The sequence below is a fragment of the Sinohyriopsis cumingii genome, chromosome 4 (genome assembly GCF_028554795.1).
Source record: "Sinohyriopsis cumingii isolate HCF-2022 chromosome 4, ASM2855479v2, whole genome shotgun sequence".
Taxonomy (NCBI): Eukaryota; Metazoa; Mollusca; class Bivalvia; order Unionida; family Unionidae; genus Sinohyriopsis; species Sinohyriopsis cumingii.
In genome coordinates this window covers 58,121,059-58,142,595 of record NC_142964.1, presented here as the reverse complement: position 1 = coordinate 58,142,595, position 21,537 = coordinate 58,121,059, and the positions used below count along the sequence as shown (strand labels likewise).

Sequence of the window (21,537 nt, the reverse complement as noted above, 5' to 3'; positions counted from 1 at the left end):
CTTGAAAAGTAAATAACTAGTAAATAGAAAATTTCCATTATAATTCTCTTATCTTCAAACTATCTTCTGGCTATTACCATTGTCTTCCTAAAATTTAAAGTGTCCAATAGAAATTACTACATATTCTGTGCAAAGTGTGCATTTACAACCACAGCATCTTAAAGAAATAAAACCATGCATCTTAATTCTGAAATGAGCTTTCAATTTAATTTGAATGAATTTTTAATTCTTATGTTTTCTAAAAGTATTTTTCACTACTTCCCTCTATATTTATAAAATGAGGATTTTCACAAAACCATTTATGGAGAAATTTCCATGTGGTTTTATTTTCATGACATTCATAGTGAAACAGAAAATCATGAAAATGTAACCTAAGGAAACAAAACAATGTGTGCCACCAAATGCCACATTTGCAGAAATTCAAGATACACAATTTTCTAAAACAATAAATTAAATTAAATTTTATATGCAGATTTTTCTTTTTAAAAAGTTTTTATCCACAGCATCTAAGGCCACTGTTATACCCCTTTAGTTACTGTCTTGCTCTAAATAAATTTTACAGTTATTTACCTCTATATTTATTTCTTTTGCCATATAGCAACTTAGATGTGATTGAGACTGACATAAAAAAAAGTGACTGAATTACTATTGTGAACTATCAGCTACTGGGAGGATATTTTAAAGTTGTTCCACTAAATACCACTGAAAATGATTGGTTACATCATGTTTGGATGTAAATGATTGGTTGCATCATGTCTGGATGTAAATGATTGGTTGCACTGTACTAGAATGTAGATGATTGGTTACATCATGTTTGGATGTAAATGATTGGTTGCATCATGTCTGGATGTAAATGATTAGTTGCATCATGTTAGAATGTAAATGATTGGTTGCATCATGTTTAAATGTAAATGACTGGCTGCAAAAGGTTTGGATGTAAATGATTGGTTGCATCGTGCTAGAATGTAAATGATTGGTTGCATCATGTTTAAATGTAAATGACTGGCTGCATCATGTTTGAATGTAAATGATTGGTTGCAACATGCTTAGATGTAAATGATGGTTGCATCATGTCTGAATGTAAATGATTGGTTGCATCATGTCTGGATGTAAATGATTGGTTGCATGATATTTGAATGTAAATGACTGGTTGCATCAAGCTAGAATGTAAATGACTGGCAGCATCATGTTAGAATGTAAATGATTGGTTGCAACATGCTTAAATGTAAATGATTGGTTGCATCAAGCTAGAATGTAAATGACTGGCAGCATCATGCTAGAATGTAAATGACTGGTTGCTTCATGTCTGGATGTAAATGATTTGTTGCATCATGTCTGAATGTAAATGATTGGTTGCATCATGTCAGAATGTAAATGACTGGCTGCATTATGCTAGAATGTAAATGACTGGTTGCATCATGTCTGGATGTAAATGATTGGTTGCATCATGTCTGAATGTAAATGATTTGTTGCATCATGTCTGAATGTAAATGACTGGCTGCATTATGCTTGAATGTAAATGACTGGTTGCATCATGCTTGAATGCAAATGACTGGTTGCATCATGCTTGAATGTAAATGACTGGTTGCATCATGTCTGGATGTAAATGATTGGTTGCAACGTGCTTGAATGTAAATGACTGGTTGCATCATGCTAGAACATTGTTGTTCTTCTAGAATTTAACGCCATTTTTCAGCATAAGATAGGCTATACATGGCGGCCAGTATAACTGGTGGAGGAAGAACCCTGGAAAACCCAGGGAAGAACCACCGACCCACGAGAAGCTACTGGCAGGCTTTCCCACGTACCCATACCAGCCAAGCCTTGGACTCGAACCCACGCAGACAGAGGTGAGATGGCAGTGATCCGGAACAGTGAGCACTTTAGACCACTCGGGGCCCCCTGCTAGAATGTAAATGACTGGTTGCAACATGCTTGAATGTAAATGACTGGCTGCATCATGCTAGAATGTAAATTACTGGCTGTATTATGTCTGGATGTAAATGATTGGTTGCATTGTGCTTGAATGTAAATAACTGGTTGCATCATGCTAGAATGTACAGGACTGGTTGCATCATGCTAGAATGTAAATGACTGGTTGCATCATGCTAGAATGTAAAGGACTGGTTGCATCATGCTTGAATGTAAATGACTGGCTGCATCATGTTAGAATGTAAATGACTGGTGGCATCATATCTGGATATAAATGAATGGTTGCATCATGCTAGAATGTAAATGACTGGTTGCATCGTGCTAGAATGTAAAGGACTGGTTGCATCATGCTTGAATGTAAATGACTGGTTGCATCATGCCTGAATGTAAATGACTGGTTGCATCATGCTAGAATGTAAAGGACTGGTTGCATCATGCTAGAATGTAAATGACTGGTTGCATCATGCTAGAATGTAAAGGACTGGTTGCATCATGCTAGAATGTAAATGACTGGTTGCATCATGCTAGAATGTAAAGGACTGGTTGCATCATGCTTGAATGTAAATGACTGGTTGCATCATGCTAGAATGTACAGGACTGGATGCATCATGCTAGAATGTAAATGACTGGTTGCATCATGCTAGAATGTAAAGGACTGGTTGCATCATGCTTGAATGTAAATGACTGGTTGCATCATGCTATAATGTAAATGACTGGTTGTATCATGTCTGGATGTAAATGACTGGTTGCATTGTGCTTGAATGTAAATGACTGGTTGCATCATGCTAGAATGTAAATGACTGGTTGTATCATGTCTGGATGTAAATGACTGGTTGTATCATGTCTGGATGTAAATGACTGGTTGTATCATGTCTGGATGTAAATGACTGGTTGCATCATGTCTGGATGTTGTTGTTGATGTTCTAGGGTTTAATGCTATTTGTCAGCACAAGATAGGCTATACATAGTGGCCAGTATAACTGGTGGAGGAAGAAACCTGGAAAACCCCGGGAAGAACCATCAACCCACGATATCCTACAAGCAGGCTTTTCCACATACCCACGCTTGCCAAGCCTGAGACTTGAATCTATGCAGACAGAGGTGAGATGGCAGTGATCCGAACGGTGAGCGCTTTAAATCACTCTGCCACTCAGGGCCCCTTATGTCTGGATGTAAATGATTGGTTGCATAATGATTGGATGTAAATGACTGGCTGCATCATGCTTAAATGTGAATGACTGGTTGCATCATGCCTGAATGTAAATGATTGGTTGCATCATGTCTGAGTGTAAATGATTGGTTGCAACATGCTTAGATGTAAATGATTGGTTGCATCATGCTTGGATGTCTATGGTTGGCTGCATCATGCTTAAATGCAAATGACTGGTTGCATTTGCATCATGTCTTGATGTAAATGATTGGTTGCATTATGTCTGAATGTAAATGACATGTTGTGTCATGTATGGTTGGAAATGATTGGTTGCATCATGTTTGGATGCCAAGTATATGTGAAAACCTAAATATTTGTTATTAACTGTCACATCATACTTCAGGTTTTACTTTACAAAGATGTAGTTGGAAGTCAACTTTCAAATTCTTGGTAGAATTGGCATCTTACATGATTCTACCTAATTCAGTGAACACTAACAAAAGCTGTTTAATGATTGCAGAAACATTTCATGACAACAAATTGTATTCTACTTGCTCACGAGTCCAAATTCAAACAAAACAGATGCTGAACTACCATCACATAATGAGTCATCAGATCAGGATCTATGTTACTTGTTCTACTGATTAGTCTTAACAAAATGCACAGACCCAGATCTGGGTCTGTGGGCTCAACTTATAAGTAAATATAGTAGTTAATGAAGCGGCTGTAACAATACTTATGGATGAACACCATTATGTATGCAAATAAGACTAATTAGTTTACCCAACAGTATTCTTTAAAAAAAAAAAGATAATGTTTAGAAAAAGCAAAAAAGGGGTATAGCAGTGGCCTGAGCAACTCCTTTGTTCTTCCTTCTGCAGTAGATAAACAGTGTCGTCATGCTGCTCTGACACCAAGTCATCTGAAAATAAACTGACATTGCCATTTAGCTTTGCTTGCTCTTAACCTTTTAGCTTGAATTATTTTTCCAGTTACAGTTTTGTTGCAAAGTTTAATGATTACAATTCCCTAATTTCCAGTGATAAACATATGCAAGGGCCAATGTAACGTAACATTAAAACTGTAGCTGGAACTGTTACATGTTAAAACAATTTTAAATAAATTACCAGGATACTAATTTTTATTCTCCAATTAACAAAACAAAACAAAAAACAGTAACTTTATAAAAAATCTTACTCCATTTACAAATCGATTTAATATATATGCACAAAAAGATAATAACATCTAACAAATAAATGAACTGACAGTTTAAAAATCTCTTTAAATGCACTGAATTGTTCTTTAAATTTCATTAGTATGAAATTTTACATCTCTGTCCAACAAAGAATATCCAAACTAGCTTCTGTACAAGGCCATGTCCATGGTGTCATGTAGTCATGTATTACTTGTATCCATGGTGTCACGTAGTCCTATTACTTGCTTATTTGGTAGAAACTGTATAACTGTACCATGAATGTTCAAGTTTTTTGAAGAGATCCAAAATGCTCAAAAATGTTAACATATATTCCTCATATGGTACTGCCAAGCCTAATAAGTCGGCATCTTTTACAAAATTGAAGCCAATTTTTGCACAAGAAAGACCAAACCAATGATATGCACCTTTTCCAATACATTTACAATTTAGTCCTCCTGGACTTATTGAAGGAGACGCAGTGCACTTATCAAAGAATATTTCTGCAATATTGAATAAATATGAATTTTGAAACACAAGGTCTGAGTTAGGCCCTATGGGCTATAATAGCCTAGAGTTACAGTATCTGCTCTGAATATACAAGTACAAACAATAAATATGCCATGGAAACATGAAAGCCCCTTCAAATATGATACAACAGAAAAAAGACTGGTTCAAGCTATAAAGACAAACTTGTAAGTCAAACAAGTGGCATTTGCTATTATGATTGCAAACAAGAAAACTGAATTAAACCTTCTGAATAAGAAAGTCATATTTAAATCCATGATGTCCTTAAAAGTTATTGAGCAAAACAAATTTCATGACACAGAGGTTGGACATAACTATGAATTAAAGAATAAAAGGCATCACACTATCCCAATCCAAGAATATAGCAGGACAACACAATTTAACTTTTATCTCCGAATATTTACTATAGGAGTAAACAAACTTGTAAAATATATTCAAGACCAGAGCAAGCAATGCTAAACAGATGTTTGATTCGTCATTCTCCTGCCATATTACCTTCTTTGCCCATGCCTGGCGTTTTTTGTCTGGCCCCATCAACTCCTGCTGTGATAATATAGTGGCCCCTGTGCTCCCCAAAAACTGACCAGGCAGTAGCTTCGATTGGGCCCACAAGCTGGCCTGTAATTAAAGCAAGAAATTAAACAACAGAGATTAAATAAATTCTGTTTTACCTGCAAATGATGTTATCATGTCTTAAATATTACTTTTCCAAAACTTTAACATCTGAACTTTCAGACAATCCCAATCATGTCAGTGAAAGAAAATTGAACTTAATAGCCAGCTATCTGCTAAAATAAATGAGATGACAGGAATGAATTAATACAACAATCTACGATCATTATTGTAATTTTAGCACTTCCTTGCATGTGATTCTACCAGTGGAAGGACCAAGATACCATATTAAAGCCCATCTACAACACATCATTTTTAAGTTAAATCTGCTGTTCCATTATGAATTCTGAGTTTTTGATTAAAAAAAACATTGTCTGACATTTAACAGGTGAGATAAAAAAAATGGGACTGACTTAAATATGATTATGACACATAAACTTATGTAAGCATTATAATTTATGTATTGATGACTTGTTATAATTGTATTTTCAAGATGTTTTAATAAGAATATCTGAGGAAAGCTCTTATCTAATTTTGATCAATTCATGTCAAAATGCTGAAATGTACACTTTCTCCAATTGCTATAAAAACATCTGCTAAAAAATGTAATAACAAAAAGTTCAACAATACTTGAAATCAAAGTTTATGTTGGTGCAGGGATGTAGCAACAGGTCCAGAGTTTGTATTCTGCGTTTCATGGAAAGTGGATTTTAAGATAGTAAATACTGTTGTTGCTTCTGCTGTTGTAGGGTTTAATGCCATTTTTCAGCACACGATAGGCTATATATGGCGGCCAGTATTAATGGTGGAGGAAGAACCCGGGAAAACCCTGGAAAGAACCACCGACCCACCAGAAGCTACTGGCAAGCTTTTTCACATAGTAAATGCAGGAAGAAATACATATGCAGACACAATCATGCAGGGGAAATCTGGATCAGAAAACTATTGGGAACCTGTAAAATGTGAAACCTAATAATCACAATGAATGTCATAAGTGCAAACCAGGTCCCTTGAAGGGATTGATGCTCTACTGGCATAAAAGAATTCCCATATAAAACCATATCTTCCTTTTAACTGCTGAGTATTGAAACTATCTTGGATATTTGTAGCAATAACAAAATTTTCACATTAGCTGCTGTGGTGGACATATTGGATAAAAAATTGTTATCATTTTCATTTAGGACCAAAAAGACATAATACGAAGTTTTCTGATGTAAACCCCATTTTGATATGACCTCCCAAGCTGGATGAGTAATGAGTTATAATATGGCCTCCCAAGCTGGATGAGTAATGAGTTATAATATGGCCTCCCAAGCTGGATGAGTAATGAGTTATAATATGGCCTCCCAAGCTGGATGAGTAATGAGTTATAATATGGCCTCCCAAGCTGGATGAGTAATGACTGATAACAAGATTTTTAAGATGACTGCCATGGTGGCCATATCAGATACCTGATTGGCACCAATTCCATTTAGAACTAAGTAGAAAGAATTATAACTCTTTTGGTGAAAGCACAATATTGATATGACCAGCAATCTTGGAGAAGTAGCAAGAACACTATATTGTAAGGTGGCCATACGGGATGTCAGATTGGCACCACTTTCAATGACAACTATCATAAGAAGACTTTCAGTGAAAATCTCATGTTGATACACCCATTCATGCAGGAGTAGAGAAAATAAAGAATTTGAAGATGGCTATATTGGATGTGTGAGTAGTACCATTTCCACTTAGTACCAACTAAACATTATTAGTAGTTTAATTAATACACCATATTGATATGACCATCCATTCAGTAGTGATAACAAGAGTTTTAAGATGGCTACTGTGGCAGCCATACTGGACATCTTATCAGCACTGTTTTCGTTTAGGACCAACTAGACCAGGGGTGTAAAACAAACGGCCCATGGGTCAGATATGGCCTGCCAGACTCATTAGTCAGGCCTGCAGACCAGGTCTCTTGTTAGTGTCAAATTTTTATTCTTGTTCATGATGTGTATTGCCCAAGTGAAGTACATTAATACAAACTTCCCATGCTTTTCTAAAGATAAATTTCCAGGTCACTTCCAGGGTTTTTCCAGGATAAAATTAATTTTTTCAAGGTTCACATATGATCATTACTGAATGGAATTTATAAAACATGTATTTTCTAAATCTAAAGATGCTTCTCTTTCAAGACTCAAAGCCAGAAAAGATGATCATGTACAAAACCACAAAATGTATCACACGAAAAGTTTTATTAGATTCCTATAAAATGGCATGTAAAGTCATTTAAATATACAAAATAAAAATGCTAACTTTATTTTGCTGACCTGCATTATGTTGCTAAGTGGGAACAACATAATGAACATAAATTAGTTTTGTTTCCTTTCAAACCTTTAATTCTAAAGAATTCTACAGCAATATACATATGCATCTTATAGAAAGTAAACATCTTCTACTACAGTGTAAAAAAACAATAAACTTAAATAATTAGAATCTTGTCTTGTAACGAAGAGAGTTTAACCCCAAATTTATCTGTGCCAATTAAATCCCAAACAAGATTTTTCAAACAACCTAATCTCCTTAAGATGATCTGGTTACAAATCCATCATTTAAAAAACATTTTCAAAAGGGTTTATTTAAATTTTGACAAAAGACCTTCAAAATTATATACTGTTCTATAAACAAGGACTGAATTTTTTGTAAAACCAACTTGTCTTCTTGCAATTTGTTAAACCAGTCCCCAAACCTGTATTGATACAGGGTCTTGTGTATCGTTTTTTAATATAATACAAGGGTCGACAATTTCTCATTTCAGCTCTGAGATTCAACAATTTGGACAACAAATTTGGTTTATGATGAATAGCAGTCTGTTTTCAAATCCAGGCTTCTTCCGAATATTCCCAACCCATTTTTCATATTGGGACATCTGGTTCAGGTGTGGGGTCATTGCAATTGCATATCGAAAATTTTGAATTTGCTGCCACCGTGCAGTAGCAACATATGGTAGTCGCTTACCTGCGGGCCTAGAAAATTTAAACTTATGTTACATTGACTTATACCTGCATGAAATCGATAGGAAATTGATTTATTTTCTCAGAAATGGCATGCATTATAATCGTTATGTCTTTATTCCTCTGACAGACTAGACAAAACAATGGCATTGATGAAACCTGACCCGGTACTTGCAATTTGCATTGCTAGTCAATCCATAAATCTCAAACGAGAACATCAAAAGTCCATTAGAAACGTGATGTCAACTACAAACTCCATTTTAATGTTGTTGTAGAGAAATTCAATTATATCAAAGTCAGATACTTTTTGTAAAAACCAGCAATCTGGCCAGTCTGATCTATCAAGCAGAGAGTACATGTTAATGCAGTCTGAATTTCCTCTGAAACTTGCCACCCTAGTCATGTGACTACACAACTCTCACAACCTACACGTCAAGGACATCAGAGGTCATGCAGTCACATGATATCAACAATAAACCATTTCTAGTGTTGCTGCAGGAAAACCAATTGAACATATAAATGAAAGTCACAAAATTTTTATAGAAAAATGAAGAAATATAAACTTTTCAAAATATTTATTGTGAAAATGACCGAAAATAAGTAACTGTTGCAGCAATTTGAAGAAAACTAGACTCACTAACCAGAGAGCACATGTTAATGTGGTAGTTATGTGACACCAACAAAAACATTGCTGACGCATGCTCGGTACTTCTCGAAAATGGTTTTCTCCACCCTGCTGCGATACTGACAGGTTTCTGGTCATTGTTCTCAGGATGAATATGTTGAGAATTAAGTATGCATTATATGTATTTATAAACATTAAGTGACTTCTATATCATGTCCGAATTCTATGCAGAACGACTTTGGAAATTTGTTTATTGTCGATATCAAGTGACTATATGACCTCTGAAGCCATTGACATGTAGGCTGCGAGATCTGTATAGTCATGTGACTCAGAATGCAAATATCCAGATCCTGGTAAAATTTCAGCAACAATGCACTTTTGTCTCGTCTGTCAGTGGATTAAAGACATGATGAATGCTATGCTCACAATTTTTGAGAAAATAAATAATATTCCTATCAATTTCATGTAGGCATATATTAATGAAAGGTTGTTCAAGTGTGCTGGGCCGGCCAGTAAGCGGCTACCCCATGCCGACACCAAATGGTCTTGTCGAATTTCAACATTTTCGACAGGGAATGGACTCTGCACCTACACCCCAACATAAGTGTCCAACTATCAAAAATGGGGTGACAAGGGTCAGAGGAAACTCAGACTAATGTCAACGTGGTAGTCCCGTGATACAACAAAACTCCAGAAGTTGTTCTTGGAATATGTAAATATGGAAAATTTTGTTTTTTCGTTTTTGTATTTTTATTACAACCAGTTTATGATTACATTTAATATTTATTTTTTCTATACAACATTTGAAAATGTGGGTTGTTAGATTTTGCATACTCATGCGACTAGCAATGCAAATTGCGAATACCAGGTCATATTTCATCAACTCTGATTTTAATACTCACAATTTCTTAGAAAATAAGTAATTTTCATAACGATTTAATGCATGCATTACTCGATCTAACAAAGTTTAAAGTTTACTAGGCCATCCGGTAAGCGGCTATGCTTTGCCACCATGATGTTTGCCTCTTGTGATGCTAGGGTGGTTTTCATAGCTTCAACGTAAGGAAAGATACAGATATCGAGCTGACTTTGAAAATAAAAGTCTACTAGATGAATCTAATCCACTGAGTGTTTGGATTGACTCAGCATATATGTTCATTGCAAGCACCCAAATGATACTTACTGCACCCTCCAAATATTCTGGTCAGAACTCAATAAATTTAACTCACGATCAGTTTAGTTATGACTCAATTACATGATTGGTTTGGGCATCAAGTGGTGGCGGAAAATTTTCAGGTCTTGCATTAATATTTGCAAAATTCCAGGTCTTTTCACAGTCGATTTTTCCTCGATTTTCCAGTAGCATGAGAACCCTGATTAATATAAAATCTGGCCTTCCATAGCAAATGAGTTTGACACCCTTGAGCTAGACATTATAAGAAGTCTTCTAGTGAAAAAACATCAATGTTATTTGTCACTTCTGACTCAGAAAGAGTTGCAACAACATGATTTTTAAACTGGCAGCTGTGGTAGCCATAATGGACATGACATCAGCATCATTTTCGATTAGGACAAACTAGACCACGGAATGAATGTATGTGAAGTTTCATTGCAATCAACCAGCAAGTTATAGGTTTATGAGGATTAGTACTAACGAACTTGTGCTAACGGATAGACGGATAGACACTGGACAACAGACCATCCCGTATGTTCTTCTCATCTATGACCAGTAGAGCTAAAACAATGAGATACACAGCTCTTCTATCATCATAATCTTGTTCATGTTTAAAATGTGCTTTTATTTTCATATGATGAGTATACATATTATTGCAAAAATGAACTTATTATGTTTTCACTTCCCTTAAAACATATCAAATTTATCCCAAGAAATCATACAGAATTAGAAACAATTAACTTATCAGAATTCTTGTTGCCATTAAGCAACAACATTATACCCCCACCCACCCATGGTCATTCTTGATACTCAGTGGGAATGGCATCGGTTCTCAATTTTTCTTTAGGTCCACCGATAACTTGCATCCTTGCTTAAAGTGCTGTCCATGATTTCAGACCCTGATGTGTGCAAGTTATCATGGAGGAGGTTCTTAATTTTTTTAGATCCCAGGAACTTGCACCCTTGCTTATAGCGCTGTTTATGTTTTTGGACCCTATTGTGTACAAGTCATCATGGGGTAGGTGTATATTGCTTTCAGTACATCATTTTTCTTACAGGCTTCAATTAAAACACACAAAACCATTTAATATCACATAATTTATATTCTTTGATTTGACTTTCTAATGCATAGGAAAGAAACTGCAGGAAAGCAAAGTGACTCAGGTCTGAAGTGTGATTAGCAGGAACAGCAAAATTACCCTTTGTTGAGCTTGAGCCATGACGGATTGAGCCACAGGATCGTAGGGATTTTCTTGAAGCTTCCTGACAGCATGCAGTCTTTCCGAGATGATGGCACTAATATCAATATCCTGTAAGGCAAAACATCAAAGCATACATGCATTAGCAACTGGAAGCACCTGTTTTTGGGCAATCACAATTAATTATATGCCTACATATGATTATACTCTGATATTGGCACTATCTTATGATGTGACCAGAGACCTACAGCAAATACCTACAATGAACCTATGCTTATTTTGTTGTTTGTGTTGGCATCGACTATTGAAGGTTGTGAAGTAAAGGATCACAAGGTCATAAACTTTGTAAAAAAGAGCATTACAAAGAAGTATTGAGACACATCACAAATTTCTATGATATCTATGTATTCTATCTCTGTGCTTTTTTATGCATACACTCTTCACATAAACAAAAGGTCCAGTACAAGTGCAAACAACACAGATCCTGATTTGCCATCACATAATGTGTCAGCATATCAGGGTCTATATTTTTTGTTTTACTAATAATCACAATAAAATACAGACACCCAGATCTGCGCAGCATGCAACACCAGATCTGGCTCTGTGTAGTTTGACTTATCAGCGAGTACATACAATAATATATTTCTTTTTAAAAGGCATTACACAGCTTACCATAAAGGCAAAACCCTTCACAAAATGAATGATGATGCAGAAAAGACATCAAGATAATAAAAAAAAGTTTACATGAAAGAAAACAAGAACCCATGATTGTCTTTTCTTTCAACTGATGAGTTTACCTTTAAGAAATATAGTAGATAAGGGAAGAAATTGATCTAACAGTTTCATCTTGAAAACTGCAAAGTCTATTTACTTACTTTAGACATTAAATTGTGTAATTAACAAATCCACCAAAACCATGTGGTTTTGTTTTAGCTGCAAAAGCACTGAAAGGTTGTCTGCTTGCCAAGATGTCAACAAGAATAGTCTCCCTTTGCACACAGAGATTGGTGCCAAATACCATGTCATCAGTTACTACTGTAGTAAGCGCACAAGTATGTATGTATGCACATGTGTGCATGCATTATGAATGTATGTGTGTGTGAAGCCATTTCTAATATTTTTCAGAAACTCAAACTTACTAAATTTAGTAACAAAAATATTTTTTCACATGTCTGAGTTAACAAGTTCACAAGATACTGGCAAGTGCAAAAAATCTTCTTTGTCATGACCTTTATGTGTGAACCTGATGTCACAAATATAAAAAAATCACTGAACTTATCAGACATAAGACATGCCAACATACTAAGTTATAATATTTATTTTTGTGCTTGATTTTTTTTAATCTCATTGGCATCGTTCAATGTATTCATCAACTATGTCCACAAAATGGGCTTATTATAGATCCAATCATAATTGTTTGTGTTTTCACTGATACAGACCCATTCATACTTGTTTGCGTTATCACTGACACAGATCCATTCATACTTTTTTGTGTTATCATTGACACAGATCCATTCATTTTTGTTTTTTGTTATCACTGACACATCCATTCCTGCTTGTTTTTTTATATCAATGATGCAGATCCATTCATACTTGTTTTTGTTATCATTGACACAGATCCATTCATACTTGTTTGTGTTATCTTTGACAGATCCATTCATACTTGTTTGTGTTATCATTGGCACAAATCCATTCATACTTGTTTTTGTTATCATTGGCACAGATCCATTTATACTTGTTTGTGTTATCTTTGACAGATCCATTCATACTTGTTTTCACTGATAAAGATCCATTCATACTTGTTTATCATTGATGCAAATCCATTCATGCTTGCTTGTGTTATCATTTATACAGCTCCATTCATACTTGTTTATCATTGATACAGGTCCATTTATACTTGTGCTATCACTGCCACAGATCCATTCATAATTGTTTGTATTATCAATAACACAGATCCATTCATACTTGCTTGTATTATCATTGATACTGATAAAGATCCATTCATACTTGTTTGTGTAATCACTGATACAGCTCCATTCATACTAACTTGTTTGCGTTATCAATTTTACAAGCCAATATAGCAAATAACCTAAATTTAGATCTTGGACTTTAAAACTGATTTCAAAGTGCTAATGACTATCAGACTGTTCATTGGATTACAATTAAATATAAAGTCCTGTCAAAATTCACTTGTTTACGTAAAGGTCACTTGTTCACCGTCTCAATGAAGTAAAAAAATCCAAGTAATGAATTCTGACCCGACCACAAAGTCAATTTGGGCTAGTTTTCAAAGTTCCTTCACAGACCACATACATAAGAAATCTTGTAGTGACAAATTTATGTCAATGCAACTTTCAATTCAGGAAAAGAAGCAATAGTAAGTTTTAAACGCTAGCCACCATTGCCGGAAACTGGAGGTCTGATCAGCATCATTTTCATATAGGGTCAACTAGATAGTATATAAAAAGGACAACATTTTCATTTAGATAATAAAAATTCTTTCAGTTAAAACCTCAAGACAAATAAGATCATCAATTCAGGAGGACCGTCAAGATGTCAGCTATGGTGGCTTGGATATCAGATTGGCAGCATTTTCATTTAGGACCCACAACACATCATCAAAAGTACCTCAGGTTGATACAATCATCAAAAGTACCTCATGTTGATACAATCATCAAATGTACCTCATGTTGATAAAATCATCAAAAGTATATAATGTAATACAATCATCAAAAGTACCTCAAGTTGATACAATCATCAAACGTACCTCATGTTGATAAAATCATCAAAAGTATATCATGTTGATACAATCATCAAAAGTACCTCAAGTTGATACAATCATCAAAAGTACCTCAAGTTGATACAATCATCAAAAGTACCTCAAGTTGATACAATCATCAAAAGTACCTCAAGTTGATACAATCATCAAAAGTACCTCATGTTGATACAATCATCAAAAGTACCTCAAGTTGATACAATCAAAAGTACCTCATGTTGATACAATCATCAAAAGTACCTCATGTTGATACAGTCATCAAAAGTACCTCATGTTGATACAATCATCAAACGTACCTCATGTTGATAAAATCATCAAAAGTATATCATGTTGATACAATCATCAAAAGTACCTCATGTTGATACAATCATCAAATGTACCTCATGTTGATAAAATCATCAAAAGTATATAATGTAATACAATCATCAAAAGGACCTCATGTTGATACAATCATCAAACATACCTCATGCTGATAAATTATCAAAAGTATATCATGTTGATACAATCATCAAAAGTACCTCATGTTGATACAAACATCACAAGTACCTCATGTTGATACAATCATCAAATGTACCTCATGTTGATAAAATCATCAAAAGTATATCATGTTGATACAATCATCTAACATACCTCATGTTGATACAATCATCAAAAGTACCTCATGTTGATACAATCATCAAAAGTACCTCATGTTGATATAATCATCAAAAGTACCTCATGTTGATACAATCATCAAAAGTACCTCATGTTGATACAATCATCAAAAGTACCTCATGTTGATACAATCATCAAAAGTACCTCATGTTAATACAATCATCCATTCAGGATTAGCATTAATAAGATTTTCAAGACAACTTTTGTGGCAGCCATATTGATGTCAGATCAGCATTATCATTTAAGACCATATTAAGGCTTTCATTGAAAATGCACATCATCTGGACCATCTATTCAGGTGAACCAGCATCGACAGGATTTTCAAGATTCTGGCCGTACTGTATGTCAGGTCGGCATCCGTTTCATTTAAGACAACCAGACATCATAAAATGTCTTAGTGAAAACATCAAGACTATCTCTTCAAAAGGTTAGTAATAACACAATTATAAAGATGGCTACTGTGATGGTCATACTGGATATCTGAAGGGCACCATTTATATTTAGGGACCAACTAGACTTTGGGATGAATGTGTGTGAAATATTTTATTGCATTCCTTCAAATAGCATGGAAGAAGTAACAATAATAAATTTGTACTAACAGACAGCAGGCCGATGGACAGCAGACAACAGGCCATTGAGCTAATAAAGCTAAATTTTGCCAAAAACATTTGGAAGATAAACCCTTCCAAATAAACATGAATATGATTAATATGTCTTACAAAATGAAATATGAAAGTATTAAAATTCTAAGAAAGGTATCTCAGAAAATATAATGGTATAAAATATGTTGCCCAAGATCCTCCTTTCAATAACCAGTGTCAGGCAAAGAAATATTTACTAAGCAACTTGCAACAATATAGTGATCAGTGTCAGGCAAAGAAATATTTACTGAGCAACTTGTATCAATTTAGTGATCAGTGTCAGCCAAAGAAATATTTACTGTGAAACTTGTATCAATGTAGTGGTCAGTGTCAGGCAAAGAAATATTTACTGAGCAACTTGTATCAATTTAGGGATCAGTGTCAGGCAAAGAAATATTTACTGAGAAACTTGTATCAATGTAGTGGTCAGTGTCAGGCAAAGAAATATTTACTAAGCAACTTGCAACAATATAGTGATCAGTGTCAGGCAAAGAAATATTTACTGAGCAACTTGTATCAATTTAGTGATCAGTGTCAGGCAAAGAAATATTTACTGAGCAACTTGTATCAATTTAGGGATCAGTGTCAGGCAAAGAAATATTTACTGAGCAACTCTTTGAAATATTTACTGAGCAATTTTTATCTATTTGGTAATCAATATCAGGCAAAGAAATGTTACTGAGCAACTCTTATCAGATCTGCCAACTAAATGAAAACTGAATCCAGTACAGGGTTTCATGCGGAGGTTTTGAGGTAGAGATAGACATCATAAGCATCATCTTTCAAACTGAACCAAATGAACAGAAATTCCAAAGTGTATTCCATACTGTAGTAGACTTCATGTTTAAACTTTTTCATGGAAGAAAGGTTTGTTGTCCAAATTCTGTATTAAAAAACTTACACATTATAATAAACTGAACACACTGCCAACTAAAGACACATCAAATCGACTTCAAAGGACAGCTTTTTGATAATGGAAATGTGGAATATCTTGACTACTGGATTCGACCGATAACGACTCACCAAACATAGAATGTGCAAGAATATATATAAAAAATTGCCACGTGAATCCAGGATGTTCACGATAACTTAGGAGAGTTGGCAGATCAGTCTTTTATTTAGTGATCAGTGTCAAGCAAAAAAAATGTTTACTGAGCAGCTCTTACAAGTTTGGTATTCAGTGTCAGGCAAATAAATGTTTAATGAGGAAGTCTTAGTAATATTTAATAAGCAACTCTTATGTTTAGTGGTAAGTGTCAGGCAAGAAATATTTAATGAGCAACTATTTTCTATTTAGTGGTCACTGTCAGACGAATCATAATTAGTGAGCAAATCTTATTAATTTACACTGAAACATTTATTTTAAACTCTTGAACAAGCTATCTTTTCTGGGCTTTCCTTATCAGCTGGGAGCTCAGAGATTCACCTGGCTACTTTACTTTACACCCAGCTACTTTATAAAAAATAAACCTTTATCACTGTTACCTTCTTTGGCAACTCACCCTCCAACTTTAATGGAAAGCCCCATCTTTTGCAGGTGAAATAATGTAGTGGACATGCTTCAAGCTTACTACATCATAAAATCAAAACAACAGAAAAAGATACACTGGAATGCAGCTTTTGTAAAGGGCATTTTTTGTGGCCTAATCATACTATTTGTAAAGTGAGCTGAACAACACTGATGAAAATTTTCAAATGAAACTGAGATGTCTCTGGCTCCAGTCTCCTAACTTATGTGAAGGATCTAGGAGTTCTTTGTGAGACATGGCCTAGAGTTGCACATGGTTGACAAATGGACATGGTTTAGAGGAGTTTTCTTCTACTCCTACAAATCCTGTTGAAGCTGAGTAACTGTCATTATGAGGAACTATGCTGAACTGAGATGAAAGATCTCTGAGATAAAAGCCACAGAATGTTGTCTGACCTCCATCCCACTGCCTGAATTTTACACAGAAGAGTTTTTCTCATGTTGTGAACAAAAATTACTGTCCTTTTCATAAGGAGAGCATTTCTTTTATTTCCAGAGTCATGAGTCACAAGGACAACCTCTCTTCCATTTTGTGGGAAGTGTTAAAAGCTTCCTAAAACAGGTATATTGGAAAAAGGCAGAATTAGCCCTTTTCTTCTTATATCAAGTCATCAACAGTTCTGCTAAACTTGGATCCTCATTGTGGAGCAGGGTTTTGAAGAGGATTTTCGTATCTCGCAATTCTGTGAGGGGCCCTACCTACTCCTCCAGTCTTTCTTGGAAACAGGGGCTGTGTTCTGCATTGCCTGGCTTTTGCAAGGTTTGCCTCTTTGATGAGGAGGTTGGTAGATAGATGTTACAACTGAAGGACAAATCTGTGATGCTCTTTTACTAGCATGGTCATGTACAGGAATGCATCTCTTTCTGCAAGCTGGAGGTTAATGGATGCAGCTGTAGCACTGGTCACTAAGTATTGAGTTGATCTGTTGAGTTAACCATGTGTGAGACTGACTTAATGGCATGTCTGTTGAGTAAACCATGTGTGAGACTGACTTGCTGGCATGTCTGTTGAGTAAAGAAACCAAGTGCAAGACTGACTCTCAGGCATGTCTGTTGGTGGGATTCCCATGAAGGGGTCTAGGTCATGCTCAAAATACTGAAAGATAACCACTGTGACCAAGACAAGCATTGAGGCCAACTGATATGACAGTTCAAACCAGATGTTACATGCTGAGAAAGGGTTTTAAAGTCCATACACAAAAAAGGTTTTGGATTCTTTAATGACACTGATGTCTCTGTCAACATGTAGAACTTAAAATGACCAGCATGTGTGTCTTGTAGAAAGCTAGGCTGAAGTTGTGAAAAGGGTTACTCCAAGAGGAGTCTAGGTTATGGTCAACCTACTTAAATATAACCATTGAGACAATGTCAAGCATGAAGCCAGTTGATATGACATTATGAACCACTTATTACATGTTGAGAAAGGACTTGCAGCCAATGTGTATATATGCTTGGATATTGAGACTGTCTTTCCAATCACTGTACAGTGTCAGCTACTCAACCTGATAGGTAGCTGTCTCAAAGAAGGCTGGTTTTTCAAAGTTAAGAAAGTGACAGAAGCAGCAATTCTGAAACAGGCCACAGACAGAGCAAGAGAAGACAAAACTCTTAAGGCAACCGCTGTAAATCTTCTTCAATAAATGCACAGAAGGCTGAGTCTTCCATGGACATCATCAGATTGAGGAAGGCAGATGGCAAATAGAAATGTGTCTTCAAACTCAGAAAAATGGAGTAATAAGGAAGCCTCCTGAAAGTAGGAATGAATGAGGAAGAAAGGCAGGTAGATGACAATTAATGAGATTGGAGGTCAATCCATGTTGGGATATGGTGATCTCCAGACATTTACTGTGTGTTGTCAAAGATCTTAGATGGGTACCAGGTACATGGGAACTGGAAGTCACTGGTGATGGACCGGTCTGTTGCCAGTCCACAATGCTAGCATGGGTACAGTATTGAATACTGTGGGAAAATGGTTCATAGAATATCATGCCAGTTACAAAGAACATCTGTGACAGAACCATGGTATGACTGGTATGACTGGGTATAGGATGTTGTCTGCAACTATAGTCCAAAAAAAGAGCATGCAAGGAAACTAGATCACAGTACACAGACATGGTGCTGGATGGCAGAGGTCACGGCTGTACTGGACCTGGAATGTATTTGATTCTTGGTTGGTTGATATCTGGTGCCAACATCTGGTACTGACTATTTAATGAATGATCACCACAGCTAGTACTGAAGTTTGAATGGAGTAATGGGTTGTCCAGGACTGACCACCATAATATGACAGTACAGGCCCAGTAGTCAGCTAAATGCTGATATGCGCTGATTGTTGTACTGTGGGTGTCAGCATGATGCAAGTGTGTAGGAGGCACATGACAGGACAGATTGCTGGATGTTTTCTGAATGGGCAACCTTTCCAACTCTGTTTCAAGGAGGGTGGAAATCAAGGTGGCATCTGCAGCAATAATGAAGTTTACATCATTGTGTGTGCATTGACTCTCTCATTCACCCAGGTAAGTTGCTTGACTGTGATTGTTGCTCTTCTCTCTACAGACCAGCGAGAGCGTACATTGCAAATACAGCTTAAATGGAACCCTGTACAAATTAGACAGGAGTGAAGACTATATTCCACCAGTTTACTATGGAGGAAGGACACACCAATTATATTTTCAAACTTATCAAATATGTTGGAGAAATTCTCTAAAAATGCTGTAGATCAAATACAAGATATAACAAGCTATTAAGACTGATCTAAATCATGCAGAGTTTAATCCAAGCTACCACATAACAAGCTGCCACAGTTTTACAATATACATCTAATCTGCCGCAACAATGCTGCATTTCTTGGATGACCTGTCAGTTATTCCCCACACTGAACAATCAGAGGTACACACATACCCCCCACAGCTCATAGGCAGTCCATAAGGTATGAACAGTATTTAGTATTAATATATTTTGGACCATATTTCATATTTCAACACTATATTTGGAGCTCCATCTTGCATCTGCTCTGCCATCTTTCATTGATAAGGGATGTAAAGAAATGAATGTGGAAATTGTTTATGCACCAAGAGATATTTTGTCTTCAATTTTTGTTAGGTTACTGGCAATTATGGACTTCATCATCACATGTGGGTTGATTGGAAACAAGTGAAGTTCAGGCAGCTGCTTGACCACATTTTTTCTAGACTATATTTAAGAACCTGGGTTCCAAAAAAGCTTTCTGTATACCAATTTACTGAACCTGCTAAAATTATTCCATGTTCTGTGTTACCCTAACTTTTTGGCATCTTTTCTTGTAAAATAACAATGTCCCAATAAACTGTATGGACATCATATTTGGGAATATGTTGACTTAAAGCTGTAATAATTCTGAGCAGCACTGATTATCTTATAACTAAAATCCCAAAAATTATTTTGTCAGTGAAAGTTTATAGCAACCATTTTAAACTTGCTGTCCAATACTGTACCTCAGACAATCTTGTTGATTGAGCCACCATTTTATTTTATAATCTACAACCCTGTGTATTTTGTAATAAAAATGTTTGTAGCAATATTATATTTATTATCTCTTGTAACAAAGAAAAGTATATGTCATGCTGATTTACTGAAATATTTCCACCACAGCCTCCAGTGCTTTTACCAGTGAAAAATGACAAAAGGGAACAAAATATTCATTAATAATAAACACTGCAAGACAAACAAAGTGGAAAAGGTTGAGATCACTAAGGAATATGAATATTTCTGAATATTCTGCCCAAAGAATTAAATAGAGAGCTAAAAGATAAATAGAAATTGGACCCAATATCTGAAAGTGTGTGTATATATGTGTGTGTGTGTGTGATTTGGATTTTTAACGTAACTTTAACAATTTTTCAGTCATATCGCTACGATGTCTGCAGTGTGACAGTTTATAGTGATGTCTAGCACTGGGGCATCATGCCGCAGACATGTAACATGATGTCCCACCCAGTCACATTATCCTGACACCAGGCTGACCAGTCCTAACACTAACCTATTAATGCTGAGCGCCAAGCGAGGCAGCTGTTAGTATCATTTTTGTTAAGTCTTTGGTATGACTTGGCCAGGGATCGTAATCTATGACCTCCCGCATCCGAGGTGGATGCTCTAACCACTTGGCCACCAGAGCAGCCTAATGTCTGAGAGAGAGATATGCTGTGATAAAAGGAAAGCAAATACTTGAGATCAAAAGAAGCTTTTATTTAAAAAATACAATGTTCCATGGTTCCTAATAATAAAATGCATTCTCTGCCTCATCTTAGGACAGTTTTTATTGGTACTTCAAATAGGCCTTATTTGTGTCTGTTCAAATAGGCCATACTTGTTTCTGTTCAATGAGGCCTTAATTTTTCCTGTAAAACTGTGATTAATGTCTACTGAACTGATAAAATCATCAAGACTGCACCCCAAACAATCTGTTTCCAAGGAAGCCATATATGCAGGCTTCAATACAAGTGCCCCACGAATGCAGCAGAGGCAGCATACAAATGATGCTTGAACAAAAAT

The 21,537-nt window shown here is 35.7% G+C and overlaps 1 protein-coding gene across 4 annotated transcripts in view; it reads right to left on the bottom strand.

The window, feature by feature from the left end:
• LOC149801222 (uncharacterized) overlaps window positions 1-21,537 on the bottom strand; it is a 64,852-nt gene that overhangs the window by 15,152 nt on the left and 28,163 nt on the right. For all 4 annotated transcript variants that reach the window (XM_089955286.1, XM_089955287.1, XM_089955288.1 and 1 more), the window contains 2 exons: window positions 11,409-11,519; window positions 5,298-5,420 (listed from right to left, as the gene is read on the bottom strand). In XM_089955286.1, the coding sequence (XP_089811412.1) occupies window positions 5,298-5,420; window positions 11,409-11,519 (234 nt within the window). The remainder of the gene's footprint in view (window positions 1-5,297; window positions 5,421-11,408; window positions 11,520-21,537) is intronic.